Source organism: Falco biarmicus, chromosome 9 (assembly GCF_023638135.1).
Source record: "Falco biarmicus isolate bFalBia1 chromosome 9, bFalBia1.pri, whole genome shotgun sequence".
Classification (NCBI taxonomy): Eukaryota; Metazoa; Chordata; class Aves; order Falconiformes; family Falconidae; genus Falco; species Falco biarmicus.
Window position 1 is genome coordinate 3,970,212 of NC_079296.1, and position 17,170 is coordinate 3,987,381.

General features: G+C 59.1%; 1 protein-coding gene across 5 annotated transcripts; it reads right to left on the reverse strand.

The window, feature by feature from the left end:
* Window positions 1–102: 102 nt before the first annotated feature.
* PTGS1 (prostaglandin-endoperoxide synthase 1) lies at window positions 103–16,792 on the reverse strand. 5 transcript variants are annotated; one of them, XM_056351622.1, is made up of 11 exons: window positions 16,619–16,792; window positions 10,642–10,758; window positions 10,349–10,489; window positions 9,455–9,598; window positions 8,867–9,048; window positions 8,677–8,760; window positions 8,096–8,342; window positions 7,224–7,510; window positions 6,294–6,441; window positions 2,866–2,988; window positions 103–2,377 (listed from the first exon to the last, which is right to left on the reverse strand). In XM_056351622.1, the coding sequence occupies exons 1-11, from the start codon at window positions 16,740–16,742 to the stop codon at window positions 2,157–2,159; spliced, it is 1,818 nt and encodes a 605-aa protein (XP_056207597.1). In that variant the 5' UTR covers window positions 16,743–16,792; the 3' UTR covers window positions 103–2,156. The 5 variants fall into 5 exon arrangements, with proteins under 5 accessions (XP_056207597.1, XP_056207599.1, XP_056207595.1 ...); XM_056351624.1 differs by having other exon boundaries at window positions 2,269–2,644; XM_056351621.1 differs by lacking the exons at window positions 103–2,377; window positions 2,866–2,988 and adding exons at window positions 5,331–5,466; window positions 5,544–5,919.
* Between the last annotated feature and the right edge of the window lie 378 nt (window positions 16,793–17,170).

Sequence of the window (17,170 nt, forward strand, 5' to 3'; positions counted from 1 at the left end):
TGGTTGTTGGTAGAAAGCTGGTAGGTTGTGATAGTGTGCATGCTGACAGTTCCGTACTGTGCTGGGCTCTGGTGTGGCACGTGGTAGAAATTACTCAGCCCTGATGGCTGAGGAGACTACGCTTGAGTATTTTGTGGCTAGACCTTCTCTTGCCTTGGCCAAGCATTCTGCGTGTGGCTAGACACCAGCTGAAGTTAGGAAAGATTTGCCCACCTGTTCTCCCTGGCTGCTGGGCCACCTGTGCACCTCCTGACATTTGCTGGACGGGCGGCGCAGGCAGCAAACTGCAGGGAGGAGCATTCCGAGGCAGCACAGGGCTGAGAACCTGGGCAGGTACCAGCCTCTGAGTTTGTCCCTTGACATCTCCCAGTTGTTTCTTCCCACACGTCGCCTCACCAACAATTCTGTTGCTTTTTTTAGTGCACCTGATGAAATTGGTCTGAGATGCAAACGTCGCTTGGGAAAGGCCAAGGGAGCCTGGAGTCCTGGTGCAAAGCAACCGGAGTCACCTTGTCTCATACTGGCAGAGCTGTGCAGGTATTGTTCATGCTTTAACGTTTTTCGGATGCAATTCTGCCAGCACCGAAAAGCCACACATCAAAGCAAACTTTTCAAAATCTGTTAGTTTCAACAGGACAAGAGAGCTCAGAAAGAAAGCAGCTGGTCCTGGAAAATAAGGTTGGTATTTATCACCTTCAAATGTTCTGAGACACTGACACTAGTTCTATGTTTAAACCACGACTGGAAGTTAACACGTGGTTAAGACTGAACAAACAAGACCTTCCTACCGAGATGTTATGTGCTCTGTCTTTGCCGCCTGCCCTATTTCCATTCCATTTTCTACCTGCTCCTTCTCAAGCGCAGGACAGAGGTGCAGGCTGGCCCCGGGGGATTTGGCTCTTCCTGCAGGTAGCGGCTCTCTGCTTGGTTTTGTGCGTCACCTCGGCTGCAGCCTGGTCTGCTTTACGTGATACACTCTTCAAATCAAGAAGGTACATGTACTAAGTCCAAGTCATCTCTGTGTCTGATTTTAATCTTCAAGAAGTGCTATAAATAGGAGTTGAAAAAACACTTGTCAGGTAGGTTGTGTTGCCCCTGGGAAATGTTCTGTTTTGGAAAAAGCAGCCTGCTGCAGAGAGGGCAGCCAGAAACAATGGTGTTTACAGGAGGGTGTAATTCTGCACTGGGAGAGAGGAGTGTAAAATCACCTGGGTTTGTTCACATTTAATGATGTTCCAAGACAAACAGCAGAATTTGGCCACAGAATGCGAATGCTCAAGGAAACGAAGACGGCTGCTTGGTGAGGGCAGGAATGAAATCACAGTTGATGAGCTTAACACGGGCATTTAATCATGGTGCTGACCCGGTTGCCAGGCAGTAAGGAACAAGAATTTAGAACAGTTAAGTTTATACTGATATTTTTTTGGCCTCCAATCTACCTCTTCTTTCTAAAGTGTTCAAAATAGGCCTTTGTTGAAAATCCAGACAAGTGTTCCTGTGCCATGGCTGGCATGACTCACTGCCGAGGGGCCTGCTGGGCTCGGACGGGGGATTGCTTTTCCATTCAGCCTTGGTGCCCTGCTGATTTTTGCCACCACGGGGTTTAGATAACTTTCCATGGTGAATCTTGATCAGGCATGGGGCCAGAGGGGTGCAGGGTGCCCAGGGAGGGAAACGCCAAAGCAGCTGCAACCCAGCTGCAACTTCTGCCCTTCCCTCCAGCCACAGGGACTGCTTTGCGTGAAGCAGCAGTGCAGGGAATTGGTCTTTCTTGTGCTGTCTGCTCTGGTCGGCAGTAACCTCCTGCTCAGTGAATCATTGTGCTTAAGAGGTCGCACAACCACAGCCAGATGTTTTCATTACTGCTGCTCGCACTGCACGAATGCAGGCAGTGCTGTCCTCCTGTCCATGTCTGTCCCCACACAGGCGAGCTGCGGCTGAGCTCCTCAGAGGCACTTGTTTAAAAAATCAGAGGACATCCTCTGAGTTGTGTTTACCAAGAGCTCAAACAGAGGGTACGTCTGGCAGCGCTGGCCTCTGTGCTGTCACCAGAGCTTGCAGTGGCAGGGGGCACTTGGAGCACTTGCCTTGGCTGGGTGATGCTGGTGGATGCACCAGACTAAACACCGCTTTTAGATAACGCAAACTACCTCCTTCTACCTTGGATTTGGCTGTGCATGGTGATGGACAAGCTGGTGAGGTTGTGAGCAATTTCTACAAACTGCCGTGGCTGAAAGACTAGCAAAGAAAACACAAGGGCTTGGTGGCGCTGGGTGGGGGGAAGCTCCATGTGCAGGGCTGCGCATCCCCAGGCGTGTGGAGGAGGAGGCTTCAATGGCATGTTGGATGCTGCACCTGGGGTTGGTACCTGTTGGTCCTACAAAGAAATAACCTCATAGCTTTTCCCGCTGGCAGAAGGGTGAGATGCAGGAGGGAGTTGCTTTGCTGTCCCAAACTGCTGTGCAGGAGCTGGTGGCATGGCTGGAAGAGGTGTCGGGTTTGCCAATGTTGGCTCCGCTGAGCTAGTTCCTGGTGAAACATTCCTTCTTGGTGGCAAAGAGCATCCAGGCAGCTCTCTGTGCGCCTGATGGGCTCTCCTAAGCATATCAGTTGCTACCAACACAGCGCTGGCAGCCTTCGATAGCTATAAACAAAAGCAGGATGTTTGTGGTCTAACTGAAACAAGCTGAGCTTGTGCCTCTAGCCAGACGGGGAAGGGCGCTGGGGGCTGGAGCAGCTCCGCGCGGGGTGAGGGCAGTCACACGCACACTCTGGCAGTGTGCTCCAGCTGGCTGGAGACACGGGGTGCAGGGATCCTGGAGTGTGTGTGACATGTTGACAGTCTTTGGATGATCTATCACTCACCGTTTGCTGCCGTTTGCCTTTCTCTTGAGTGTTGCGTTGCTAGCTGAGCGAGGGAAGCGCAGTGAGGGTCACGGTCCTCGAGGAGGGTCACAGCACAGGGTACAGCCAGTGATGGGGCAGACCCTGGGGGAGAGACCCCCACCACTGCCATGTAACAAGCTGTCGGCAGGTGTTGGACATTTTGGTACCTGGGCACAGCATCACCTCCGTGTGATGCGGAAGGGGAAGGGAAGGGGAGAGGGAACTGTAGGGTGGGAAAGGACTGTGTCCTCCTCTTGGCTTGCTGCTCAGCACTTCTGCACTACATGGTGCTGCGAGCTGCGTGGGCACAGCGGGACTAGCGTCACCACATGCCAGGACAGCTGGAAAAGGCAGGCAGGGCAGGGCCAACACAGGTGAACAGGCAACAGGTAAACCTGCCTACTGTGCCTTCCTGGGCTGGGCCTGCCTCTGCCTCTCTGTGTGCCACTAGGACACTAAAATCCAGATGATATCCAGGTAAAACCATCTCATTTCTGAAGGGTTAAAGAGAGCGAATGAGAAGGCTTTTGCCTTGGGCGTCTCTGCTTGCAGATGTTCCCATGCTATGACGTCCTCCTAACATGTCCTTGCCAAGCCACCAGCTCTTTGTATCTCCCTGGTTTAAAATTCCTGTAACACCACCCTGTAAATGCTTTTATTATTGTCTGAAAGTGCCTCACAACCCTCTCGTGAGGCATTTGGATCATGACATACTTGGCTGATCAGGGATACAAAAATCAGCTGGTGTGACAAGAAATGACTGAAACTTCCAGGGCAGAAGGTGGGACATCACAGAATTGTCACTTCCTCCCCAAATGCCCAACACCCCCACCCGTCCTCACCCCCCTAGGGAATGGCAGCAGAGAGCATGGCGGGGGCTGTGGATGTATCTACCTGGAGATACCGTCTCTGTTGTCCTCCTTGCCCCTGCCTGCTCCATCCCTCACACGCTGCCTGGCCCCAGGTTTCAGGGCAGTGCTCTGGACCAGGACTCCCTGCCCAGCTTCTCATCTCCCGTGGCTCTGTGTGATGGGCAGAGGAGCAGCTGGCACTGCCCAGGGGAGCACGATGGAGAACTCAGCAAGGCGGGTCTGTCCAGGGGCAGCGCAGCCCCCACAGCCTCATGGCATGAAGTCACCATGCCAGGTGGAAGTCCTGCTGGGATGGAGCAGGAGCCCAGGAGCTCAGCACAGGACGAAACTTCAGCCCTCTGCTCTCTTACAGACTGTGGCTGTCTCATGCCTACAAAATACCTGGCCAGCAAGACTTACGTGTGGATAGATTTTATGTGAGATAGAAATACATAATGTTGGATGTAAGCGCTGATACCGGCATCGGAGCAGCACAGCACAGGCTGTGGGGTGGTGGCTGGAGGGCTCAAACCTTCATGGGAGACTCAGGCTCAGAGACCCCCACCGAAGGATCTCCAAGGAGAAGGGTTGCTCCATTTATTTCTTCTGATGCAGTTGGCAATGACACAGCACAGCGCCAGTGAGCACATCCCGCTCCGGCTGCATGGCCCAGCCATGTCCCAGCAGGACACCAGCCTTCCAGCAACACTCCAGGACTTCTTGTCTGTCCCAGCTCCTGCTGCCTCCCGAGTGTCCTCTTGCATGGCCTGGCATTAGTGAGACAGAGCTTGGAAACTGGCTGGAGGAAATGAGAAGAGTTTTTAAAAATCATTTATTATTTTGAATGTCCATTTTCCTGGAGGTCAACCAGGAACTGATGAGGGTCAAGGCCAGCGACAGTGGCTGCCAGCTACTACTTGGTTATGCCGGTGAGGGCTGACATCTGTGTGCGTTTCTGCAGCAGGATGGAGGCAGGCTCCATGTGCATTGTGGACACCGTTTGCTGAGCTATTACTGCAGGGGAGTGTAACGATCATAGAACGGAGGAGCCTTCATCACTGTGTTTGCGCAGAGGTAGCATCTTGCTCCAAGCAGGCCATCGTGGGCAGCTGGTGGTGCGTGCCGGGGCCCTAGCCAGCAGGTGGAAGACACAGCAGGTCTGAGAGGTGTGATCTGATACTTCCCTGGTCTCCTGCCGCAGAGACGTTGCTTTGGCTCCTTCTTGGCTGTGTCTCAGCTGTGCCCGTGTGCTGGGCAGGCTGGGGTGGACAGCAGAGCAGCCGCAGGAGAAGCAGATCAGGGCAGGTTCCTACTGCAAGCGCAGCCTTACCAGGTGCAGCAGAGGAGGAAGGATGGTGAGGGCTCTCCGGGCTCTCTGCTCCTCTGTTCTGAGGGGGGAAGACCCGCAGAGGGGCTGCTGGTGGCCTGGTGCTGGAAGGCAGTGGAGGGCAGAAGGTGACAAAGCACAGGGAAATCCAGAGCATCCTGGGGAGGTGGACATTCCCTAGGGAACCCCAAAGCTGGCTTGTTGCGATGTATTCGCTAGCAAGAGAATTGGGTCTGCTGAGGACAGCAGCGGCAGCCACGCTCCTGAGGCACTTGAGCTTTTCACAGAGCTGGTACCAGCCTCTCCTGGAGGGCTGCTGGGGAGGATGCCCAGGATGGGACCATCTTCTGTCCTGCTTCTGCTGGGCACAGGGTGGGCAGGTCCCCGTGTCCCCACCACCCCCTGCGGGAAGGAACGGGATATTCAGTGCCAGGCCAGCAGCTCAGCTCAACTGGTGCCTGGGCAAGGATGGTCTCTACCTGGGCAGGCTGTCCTGGTGCTAGAGCTCAGTATATGATCCACCAGCCCGAGGGCTGTCATGTTCCGCAGCATCCGGCACATGAAACGCAACGTACGGGCACTTCTTCACATTGAGGCACACAAGCTTCTTGAGTGATGCTGTCTTAACTATCTCAAAGCCAGTTGCTCCGCCAAATGTACTGGGTTTCCAGTACTCTGGGGAGCAGATGGGGTTTCCAAGAAGCCCCTTCAGGGAAAACGGAGCTCCAATCTCCACCATGCTTTCCCCAAAAATACCATTGGGTTGGGGTTTCTCAAGCAGTAAGCCTGGATAGAACTCCAGAGCATCAATGTCTCCGTACAGCTCTTCCAGCTCTGCTGCATTCTCTTCCTCTCCTGTGTCAAGTGAACATCAGAGTGCTTTAGCAAGGGAATCACCTCTGGCAAGGACTGGCCTTGCTGTGGGGAACAGGAACATGGCAGCTCCCACAGCCCAGGCAGCAGCGAGCCTGGCTCCCAGGCCAGCACTGCCCTCTGGACCACTCATCCAGCCCCCCAGGAGGAAGGACACCTGTAGCCAAGGCATCAGCCCTCTACCCAGTGCGAGGGTCATGACCAGGCAAGGCTTGGATGGGCTGGAGTGGCTTCTCCTCTGGGCAAGCCTAGCGGCAGGGGTACAGCTCGTGGTCTCGTACCCCACCTGCGGGCACAGACAACTGCAATGCCCCAGTGCAGCCCCCCGAGTGCCTGCGGCAGCGCTGCAGCCCTACCTGTCAGCTCCTGAAAGGACCTGTAGGGCTTCATGCCAAATCTCTTCCGATACTCGTTGAACGGCCGTAGCCTCAGCTGCCGGGATTCCTTGATGACCCCAATGGCCACTTTCAAGACATTGGCATTGATGGTTTGTCCCCCACCGATCTGGAGGGCGGGAACACAAGGAGGAACACACATAAGGCACAAGGCGGCACCAGCATCTCCTCCAGGGGAGCCACCATACTGAACCATCCATGTCCTGGGCACAGCGTCACAGAGACCAGCACATCATCACAGCAGCAAGAAGAGGGGGAATCACTGGACAGTGCCAAAAAAGAGCTGTAGAGCAGCCTGGGCTAGCCACTCCCGTTCCCAGGGCAAGTCCGGGAACGGTGCAGAAGAAGCCCTGGATGGATGGTGACCTCCTGGCCTGGGGGGAGGGGAGAGATTACAGGGGTTTGGGGTCACAGGGAGAACCCAAACACCTGAAGAGCAGCGGGTCTGCATCTCCGCCTTGCTGCTTTGCACAAGCAAAGGGGGTCAGAAACGTAGATGTAATTGCTTGGAAGAAAACATCCATGTGATGGCAGCAAAGAACAGTGCCAGGCAAGCTGCTCCTGTGCCCAGGCTGCTCCACCGCCCTCTGGGCTAGGAGACCCCAGCCTGCGGCAGCAGGATGCCAGGCTGACCCCATCCACCAGCAGCAGAGCACCTGCCGAGGCCCAGCCTTGCTACGCTGCTCACGGGGACCACTCGTGATGTGCCCGTCAGGTGCTGCTCTGGGTAGAAGATGCTGTGTGTGACATGTGACCCACTGCCAAATGGGGATGTTCATTAACAGGGATGTTCGTTACTGCTGTAACGGCACTGCCTCCACAATACCACCACCATCCCTCCCAGGGTCCCACCGCCCAGGCTCTGACAGGGAGGGGAGAGCAGGACCTTACCCTTCCTGCAGCCTGCTTGGAAAAGGACTCCACCAGCGCCTCCACGCCATAGTCCATGAGCATGGAGGTGTTGTACAGGAACTGGTCGTAGCTGTACTCTTCCCCCTGGATGATGAAGGAGTCGGGCATCAACCCGTGCCAGTGATAGAGCTGGTTGAACTCCACTGCGATGCGATTCCGGTACTGGAACTGTGTCCCAAACAGCAGCTCAGGGTCAAACTTGAGGCTCAGGTAGTACCCGCTGAGGTGCTGGACATAGTCTTCAATGACGATCTTAATGGTCTCCCCTGGGCAGGAGGCAAGAGGAACAGCCATCACCTGGCAGCAGCAGGAGCTACCAGCTCGGTACCCCAAGATGTAACCCACACGCTGCAGCAGCGCATCCCAGCACCCACCCACCACCACCTGGGCTCCTTCTGACTATGGCCTTTTTTAATTCGTTGGGAATTTTTCAGTAAATTATTTTTTCACCAGCAAAGGTCAGTCTGCCAAAACTACGCTGGTTCCTGAGGAAGCTGACCTCGATACTCTTCTTAGAGGTAATGTAGTGACAAGGCTTTTTTCTGAATTTTGGTCAAAAATTGCTTTTCATGAATTATAGTAAATGTATAATGACCATTAAAACAAAATAATTCAAAATTATGACAAAATTATTCAAAAGTAATTTCTTTGATGGACCAAAGCCAACTTTTGCTACACGGACCAAAGCCAACAATACACAGACGGCTGCCGGAGAAACTCCTCCAGCCTCTAAAGCCAGCCCGGCCACCACCCCCAGAGACCGACTAGCACCCAAGTCCTTGGGGCTTGCCCAGGGAGGTGCGACACGGGGGTCCACGATGCCTGTGCCCCACAGTGCCACTGGTCCTCACCGATGAGGATGAGGCGAGCTGTCTGGAAGAGCTGCTCATCGCTCCAGGTGGGATGCTCCTGCTTCAGTATGTCGCAGACGCGGTTGTGCTCGCGCAGCCAGAGCGTGGCATACATGCAGAGCCCTGGCAACAGCCCGAACACCTCCTGCCCCATCGCCAGCTGCTTCTCCTTGGGGATGGCAGACGGGTAGACCATGTGAACGGGAGCATCGGTGACCGTAGGGGGGTACACCTCTCCATCCACCACCTTGGGGAGACAAGAACGAGATGGCAGAAAGGGAGGAGGGGAGAAAACCACCTCAGTGAAAGCCTGCCCAGCTGGGACTTGCCTCCCTGCAGGCACCACGGCTGCTCTCCTACAAGCAGTGAGTGGGACAGAAACAGCTCCTGCATACAGCCCCAGCTGCGGCACGCCTGCTGCCATCAGAACAGTGACACTCCAAAGCTTGTCCCTCTGACACTGGCCAGCAGCTGCACAGGGCATCATGGCTGGGGTCTCCCGGGAGCTGCCAGAGGGACACGGGCTTCAAACAACCCTGGATCACAGGGCTGAGACATGTTTCATTCATGCTGGGTGATACCTGGAATTTCAGCTTCCCATCTCTGAAGAGTCGCAGCTGGTGCTGCCGCTGCAGGTTGTCCCCGTACAAGTGCCCCAGGTCCACCTGCCAAAAGAGCATGGCTTCAAGGCTGCTCCAAAAGGCCACACATCCCCTGGTTCCCATCCTCGCTCCCCACGTGCCCCCACACCCTGGCTCCGGTAGCCCTCACCCCATGCCCCAGCGCCTTGGTGAAGCCGCGTCCCATCTTCCCGGACGTCTTGAAGAACTGGTGGGTGAAATGCTGGGCGAAGAAAGCAAACATCAGGTTGGTGCCTCGGGGATCAGCTTCAAACTTCTGCCGCAGCAGGAACCTCTCCGCCAGGAGCTGGGGGTCGGGGAGCTGCTGCTTCCCTGCAAAGGATGGAGGTTGAGGGCAGATGCCCCGCGCTGACCCAGCCGGGTACCAGTGCTGGCCATGGGGCTGTTGAGGAGCACTGCGACGTCTGCTGCAGCACCAGACACTGGCTCGCCTGCACAGGCACCTTACAGCCGCCTTACACAGGCTACGACATGTCCCCGCTGTGTTCTGGGTGCTGTCAAGCTCCTCCTTGCCCGCAGGCCACCTTGGGCAGGACAGCAGTAGGACATGGCACTGCCAGCGGTGCCTTGCAGACGTGCCCATGGCAGCAAAAGCTTGGGCATGTGGGTGGGTGGCAAACCTCGATGCTGCACCAGGTATGGACCCAGGGTGCTGCTCCGGCAACTCAGCCTCAGGCCTGGGACTGTGCACTGCTGGTCCCCAGTGCCAGCCACATACCTTTGGTCCCCATGGGCGTCGGGCAGCTGTCCGGCACGGGCGGGAGGATGCGGGTGTAATAGCTGACGTTGGCATAGGCCTCCCAGCTGATGTAGCCGTAGTCAGAGTTGAACGTGGGGGGGCTGGGGATGAGATTGGCACGAACTGAAAGGAGAGGGTGGGTCACCACTGTGGGGCCTGAGACATGGGGCACCATCCCATGGGCTCTGCCCACTGCCTCAGCCCACCTGCTCGGTGCTGCTGGATGCCCTCCCCTGACACCCTGAAATCCAGAAAGGTACCAGCAGCGGAGGCACATGGGTGTTTGGGGCTTTGCCCCCAGCCTTTTAAAGGCTGCAATTCCCTGCAGAAAAGGGGGGCTCGTACTAACGCACTAAGTGGATTTCTGGATGATGAATGAGATGACAACCCCATCAGAAAGGTAAATCCAACAGCCAGAGCATTCTGAGCATGTCGCTACAGCTCCAAGAGCTGGAACCTAAATATTTATGCAAAGTGATGAATGTGGGGACATATTTCCACATGCTGCTTTCCATGCAGCTGCTCAAGAGCCCTTTGGCCCGGAGAGCACAGCATGCCAAGAGCCTGCTCGTGTGTTCCAGCTGGCTGGCAGCCTGGCGCACGGCTGGGGACACAGGGACACCCCAGCCTGCGCACCCCTGCACCCCACTGCTGCTGGGCTGGGCAGCATCCCCCGGCAGGGTGACGGCACGGCAGAGTGCTGGAGTGACAGGGTGACAGCATCCCTGGGTCTCCCAGTGAGGGGACTCAAGCCTGGTGCCCATGGGAGCTGCTCAGCATCACTGCAGCCATCCTGTTCCCACCCACACCTCTGCTGATGCTCGGGGGGTCCCCGAGTCCTGCTGCACCCCAAGACCCACTCAAACCCCTCACCTGTAAGCACAAGCCTCATGAGCGTGTCCCTGATGAAGGTGCTGTTGATAATGTCCCAAACCCACCTGAAGTGGGTCAGGATGAAGTGGTAGAAGGCAGGACTGGGCTTCAGCACGTTGTAGAGGCGCGTCCAGAGCTCGGCTGGGGAAGACAGACTGGACAAATCACTCACCCCACTACGAAGCCCAGTAACAGCCCCAGCCCACCCGCGCTGCCACCAGTGAGGGGGGTGCTGCAGATGCAGCGTGCCAGCCCGGGGCCCACGGGTGCTGCTCTGGGCGAGAGGGACTTACGGGAGCTGCAGTTGATGCCGAAGTATCCCGTCCGCGTGCAGTCACACTCGTATCCTCCCAGGCCAACCCTCACGCACACCCCTTGGTGCTGGCAGGGGAAATAGCAACAGGGATTCACTGCGGGGAGAGAGAGGGGACATCACCATCCAGCCACAGTGTCACTGCGTCCCGTGGCTCCCTGCTCCTCACAGGGTAACGCTGCCCACGTACAGCCCAGCCGGGTCCAGCTCAGGGGGCTGCACCTGTGGGGGTCCCCCTTAGATGGGGCTCTTTGATGCCAGCTGCTTCTGTGAGCTCAGCCCCCCAGTCTGGTGAAAACACCGCGCTGCAGGCAGCTGGCAGGCAGGTGCTGCAGGTGCTGAGCACTGCCCTGGCCACTGCAGGATCAGGCCTGCGGTAATATTGCTACTCAGCTCCTCTATCATCCCCCTGGTGAGGCATTTTGGGCAGGAGCATCATGCTGACACTGCGCCTCCTTCCTTGTGGAAGCCTCATCTGAAACCCCCGGGCCTGCCAAAGGACCCACCTGCACCCCACAGCCGTGCCCTGATGGGTGCTGCGAGCTTGGGCTGCCGTGGCCGTGCCCTGCCCGGTGCCCCACGGCACAGTAGTGCCCTGCATGGCCGGGGCCATAGCCTCACGTATGGGGGACTGCTGAGCCCCCAGAGCCCTGGCACGGGACAATGCCATGCAAACACAGCGCCGGTGCCAACGATAGCAGCAACCGTCACGGCTGAAGTTTTCTTTGGCAAGTGGCTCCTCCGCCCTCACTGCCCCAACGGGATGAAAAGGGCCAACCGCTGGGCTCCCCCGGCTCCCACCCAGCCCCTTCCTCTGCCACCTTCGCACCCCAGCCTGCAGGCGGGAGATAAGGGCCCCTTCCCTCCCCTGGGACAGAGGGAGACCCCCCCGACATGGAGCAGCCCCTGGTGCTGGGCTGGCACTGGGCACCCATCTTCGCCAAGCCCCCCAGGTCCACCCTGAGGCAAGCAGCCCCCCCATACCGCCACTGCAGGCAGCCCCTGCCCCTCCACTGCAGGCAGCCCCTGTACCCCCACTTCTGGCAACCCCTCCAAGAGTAGCAGAACTCAGGGGAGAAAGAGAAGCTGGAGCTGGAGCAGCTGGAGCCGGAGCAGCTGGAGACCTCCCCTGCCTTTCCCCAGCCCAGGGAGTGGGCTGGAATTTCGGATGTCCTCTGCCACAGCTGCCTCCTGAAGCCCCACCAGTGGCAACCCCAGCGTCACCACGCTGGGCTGGTCCCCGCAGGAACCTTTGTGCCAGGAGAATAAAAGTGCGGAGAGACAAGCCCTCCCACAGCACGCCTGGCTGAGGGCTTTGAAGCTGTTGGCAGGACAGCGGTCACAGCCCCAGCAGGACACACAGCACTCGGGGACAGTGGTGCCACCGGCACACAATGCACAGCTCCAGTGCCACCAGCCATGGGGATGGGGATGGGCAGCATGCCCTGAGCACCAGAAGGGGCCGAGAGCTGTTCCCAGTGTGCCCAGTGCCATGGCTGGTGTAGGAAGATCTCCCAGATCCATCGGCTGCTCTGTGTGGTCCATGGGCTCACCAGGCCCCCGCCAGACCTGGTTCAGATTCTTCTGGAACTTGGGAACAGGTTCCAACGCTGAGGAGGAGGGATGGGCATGCAGAATAGAAACCACATTTTTTCCATAGGAAATTGCAGCTAAAAATTAACATCTTTGAGAAATAAAGCTAATTATGCAAAGTTGCTCAGCCTGCCAGCCAGCCACGTACTCAGGGCAGGGCAGGGGCTGCCCAGGAGCCTGGGACTTGGCCAGCAGCTCCGGCCTGGCCGCGCTCAGCCCCGTGACCCCAAATCCCTCACGTCATGGGGGCTGGCTTGCAAAGACGTGTTCGGCTCCCAGCCCTTCCATCAGGCTGCCTTTCATCTCTGATCTTCTCATGTATCCAGATGGGAGACAGTAGGCAGGTTATTTATCTCAGACAAATTAAGGTCAGACCACCCGTTCGGTATTTTGCAAGACGGAAACTTTTGCAAAGGGGGCCACGTTGCAGTGCAGCTGGAGCATCCTCCGGGCTATTCCTGTGCCAGTAGCTCTGCACTCTATGCTGCTGCAAACTTTGCAAACACCTAAAAGAGCAGCCCTGTGCCGTGCCCCATGCAGCCCGGGGGGGATGTGGGGCAGCCGCAGGCGCCACAGCCACAGGGCTGGGAGGATGCTGCGTACTGCGAGCTGTGGCATGGCAGGTCGTGTCCTGCCCTGCCTCTCCAGCTGATGTGGGGTGTCAGGAGAAGTTCACTTTGCCGGGGCTCTCCCCGTTGCAGGGCTCGATGGCATGTTGTGGCGGAGCACTCCTCCAAGGCGGGTTTGGCAGCATGCTGGGTTGGCCACGCTGCCTGCTCCTGCGGTTCACAGCCGTGTCAGTGCCGTGCGGTCCCAGAGGTGGGGTGGGAGCAGCATGTTCTAGCTAAAAGGGCAGGAGGGGACGTAGCATGTCCTGGCCCATGACAGCAACCCCTTGCATCCTTTCGGAGCCTCCCTCCCACGGTGGCTTCATGCCTCTCCCCACCCCAGCCAGGAATCCTGCGCCAGCCCTGCCAGGATGGCTCCAGGTGTGGGAAAAGCTGCTGCCAGCCTCTGCACTGGAGCACAGCCCCCTCTGTGACAGCAGAGCTGGTGAACGTGCTCCATCACTGCTGAAAAATGCCAGATTTTGGGGACAACATCCGCTTTGTGAACCGCAGCCAAAGCAACCTGGGGTGAATCACGGCCCAGCTGGAGCCGGCCATGCTCAATGGGACATGGCTCCGTGGCTGCAGGCTTTGAAGATGATGAAAGACTCACGCATTTGTTTTTCTGATTCAGCGAGGTTTCCTCGGGCCCACGAGCTGTTCACAGTACATGCACTGCAGCCAGATTGTCATCTGCAACCACTTCTGGCGGCACCATGAGCAAGAGCAGTGTGCCAGGGCCGCAGCTGCGCACCACATGGGGCTCGGCAGCCCTCCTCTCTGCACCTGAGCCAGGCTGCTGGCCCGAGGGTGGGCTGTGGGCTGCGGGCAGAGCGGCTGGAGTGGGGGATGCAGCCCCAAGGCTCTCGGTGTGGCAGCAGGCTCCTCATTGTAGGCCAGGTTGAAGCTCCATGAGCCCCGCTGCAGAGGGGCTGTGCTGGGGGGAGGTGGTTGACCATGAGCCACAGAAACAGGCATGAATCCGAAGTGGTTCTGCCAGAGGTCCCCTCCTGCCCTCGCTCAGCGGGGTCCGTGCCCAACCTGCCCCGTGGTTGGAGCTCAGGCAGACAGTGATGTCCAGATCCTGCCGCACCTCCCATTTGCCAGTGGGTGGAACGGAGTGAGCTATGGAATGGCTGTGGAGAGGATATTCAGGTTTATTTTGCAAGAACACTTGTACAAAACTACAGCCCTGAAGGCAAGCCAGCAGCCAAGGACAATATCTGCAGGGGAAAACAGAGGAGCACCATGGGACCAGCTTCGCTCTGCTCACAGCCAGAGGAAAATTCTACAGAGAGCAAACATCACAGCTCGGAGCCAAGCTGCAGCCAGCAAGGAGTCAAATAGAAGTGCTCTAAGCAGCAAACACCAAATTAGCAGGAGATCCCAGCCTCAGCCCAGCATCCTGTTATTTGGCCTTTGAGAGCAGATCCGAGGGCTAGATTAGGGCTGTGGTCCTCCTTGCGCAGCGCTGGGGAGGAACAGGAGCCTGGCTGCGCTGCAGCACCTTGGGGCACGGTGCAGTTCCCCTAATTCCTCAATCAGATATCTCCCTCCCTAATTAAGACTTGGAAGACAGACGTCCTTTCATGTATATCCTGGGTATCTTTTTTCCCCCTCCTCACGTAGTGAAACTTGCTTTGATCCTGGCATGCAGAAGTCAGCTCCAGGGTGGGTCACAGCTCTGCCATCCCAGTGTGCGTCTGTCCCAGCTGCTTGGAGCACGTGGGTCCCCAGGCCCTGTCCTGTACCCAGCAGGACAGACGGATGTTGCTCCCAGCTGTCCTCAGCTCCCAGGAGGAGCTTCTCAGGGAGACGAGACCATGCCGGGAGACAGCCAAGGTGGAGGAGGAACAGCACAGGGGCTGTCTCTTGTCTGTCCCCACCACCTGTGGTCCAGCCCAGTGGGTGACAGCCAGTTCCATCCCATGGGATCCCTACTTTTGTGCGGACATGGCTGATGACGTCCACAGCAGGGTGCCTGCCACTTCCCCAGCACCAGCCCTACTCCTCCAGCCTTGCCCCTGCTGCTCCTGCTCTCGCTCCTGTTGCTCCTGCTCTGACCCTGCAGCCTGAGGCCGAGGAGCCTAGAGGGCTGCAGGGTGGCTTGGCCACGCTGGCGCACCCAGCCCCACTGTCACTGGTGGGTGGGCCTGCCACCCCCCACCAGGTCGGACCTCGACTCCCGGAGTCCCTCACATAGCAGGCGTGGCCACCCTCCGCACAGCCACCGCCATGGGGCCTTGAAGTGCTGCAACGCCAGGTCGTGTTCCCCTTCTGGACACACTCTGCTGAAACAGGGAAGCCCCCACCTCGGGATCACTGGTTTTGCACAGGACTGGCTGCTCTGGTGAAGAGAAGTCCCTCCTCTCCCAGCACGATGGTGGCAGGGTTGGGGTGTGGGCAGTGGGAAGGGCAACATGCCCCACTCGTCTGTGCCTGCACACCCCAAACCTTCTTGGTTTGAGCCACTTCTCCCATGACCCCGCTTCCCCTCCAAGGTGCCTGCTCAGCTCTGCACACTCAGCCCATGCACATTTTGGGGGCTCTTGGGTTTCGGCACATCACTTCCACAGCGGCAGGTAAATCCAGGCAGGCTGTTGGAGGCAGGGGCACCATCGGCACCATTTGCAACGCAGGTGACCAGAGCCCTGCTGAGGGGATACAGCCCACGTGCCTGGGCTGGTTTTGCTGAGACATCACTTTAGTGAGGAACTGTAAAACCTGGAAAGTGCCACGAGCTTCACGCTGAGATGGCGTTTTTCTGCAGGGAGGAAGGTCATTTCACGGAAGAGGGACTGGAGTCACCCCATTAAGGACACGGAGGAAACTGCATTGTAGGGGCTGGGGATGGAGCTGATGGGATTCAAGAAGCAGTTTTATTTTGCAACACGCTCCACGGATGGCTGCCACAAGCAGCATCACTCCTTGACACCCCTGGGCGCACAGGCAGCCGTCAGCCACTGTGGCTGGGCCAGCACACATGGCACCGCTGTGGCATGTGGGCACGAGAACAAGACGATGGCTCAGGCCACCAGAGCCATCCCTGCTGCTCCCAGCCCTCCACCCTCCCCACACTGCAGATTCATCTGCTTTGTGTTTGGGGGGAGCATGGAAGGGCCCTGGCTGCCGGCATTCACAGGTATCGCCCCCCTTTCTCCTGAGGCGCCCCGTCCCCGCTGGGAGGCTGCAGGTGCTGCCCCTCAGCACGCTGAGGTGGCCACGGCCCCATCCTGCCCCAGGGGCTCACAGGACGCCGGTGGGCTTGGCGGGACCCCTGGCCCTGTCGTGTGGTCGTGCTGGGGCCACCGACGGCTCTGCCAGCGCTGCGTGCGGCCCCCCACACAGCGCAGCGGGAGGTGCAGGGGAAGTTTGTATTTCAGGGGCGATTTTGCTCTCCAGCCCGGCATGACGGGCCAAAACCTGCAAGCTCGGGCGCTGCGGGGGCGGGCCGTGCGCTCGGGGGTCCCGGCCAGCGGCTGCCCGGCTGCCCTGCCCGCCCTGCCCGCCCTGCCCGCGCTGCCCGCCCTCCCCCCGGGGCTTCTACCGGCGGCCCCGCGGCCGGGTGTGGGCAGCGCCGGGGCAGGGGCGATGGGCGCGATCGCGGCGCCGGGGTCCCCGCAGCGCTGGGCTGGGGCATGAGGCAGCCCCCGGCCGCCCCCGGCCCCTGCGCCTCCGCGCCCCCCCGCGCCTCCCGGTGCCGGCTCCCCCCTCGCCCCCCGGGTCCCCCCCGGTGCCGGCCCCCGCCCCGCGTACCGGAGCCGTCGGTGGCGGCGGTCCCGGCGGCGCAGAGCAGCACGGCGTGGGCGAGGAGCAGCCGCAGCCCGGCCTGGCACAGCCCGGCGGCCAGCGGGACCCCGGCCCCGCACCCACCGCCCATGGCGAGAGGCAGCTCCGCCGCGTCCCGCCGCCGCTCCCGGCCCGGCCCCACCGCCCCCGCCCCCGCCGCGCCTCCGACCGCCCCCGCCGGGCCGGGGCCGCCTCCGACCGCCCGGCCCCGCACCCCTCCCCGCGGGCCCCGCGGCCGCCCCTGCACCCCCAGCCCTGAGCCCTGTGACCCCAGGAGCCCTCTGCCCACCTCCACGTCCCCACCTGTCCCTCCCCATCCCCACCTCCCCGAGCACCTCGATTCCCATCTTCTGGTCCCCAGGTCCCATCAGGCTCTCCGTGCGCCCTGCCCTGGTCCCACATCCCCTTGCAGCCCCACGCCCATGCCCTGGTCCCCATGTCCCCACCCTTGTCCCCCTGGTCCCCACATCCCCCTGCATCACCACACTCCCTGCCCTGGTCCCCACATTCCCCTGCATC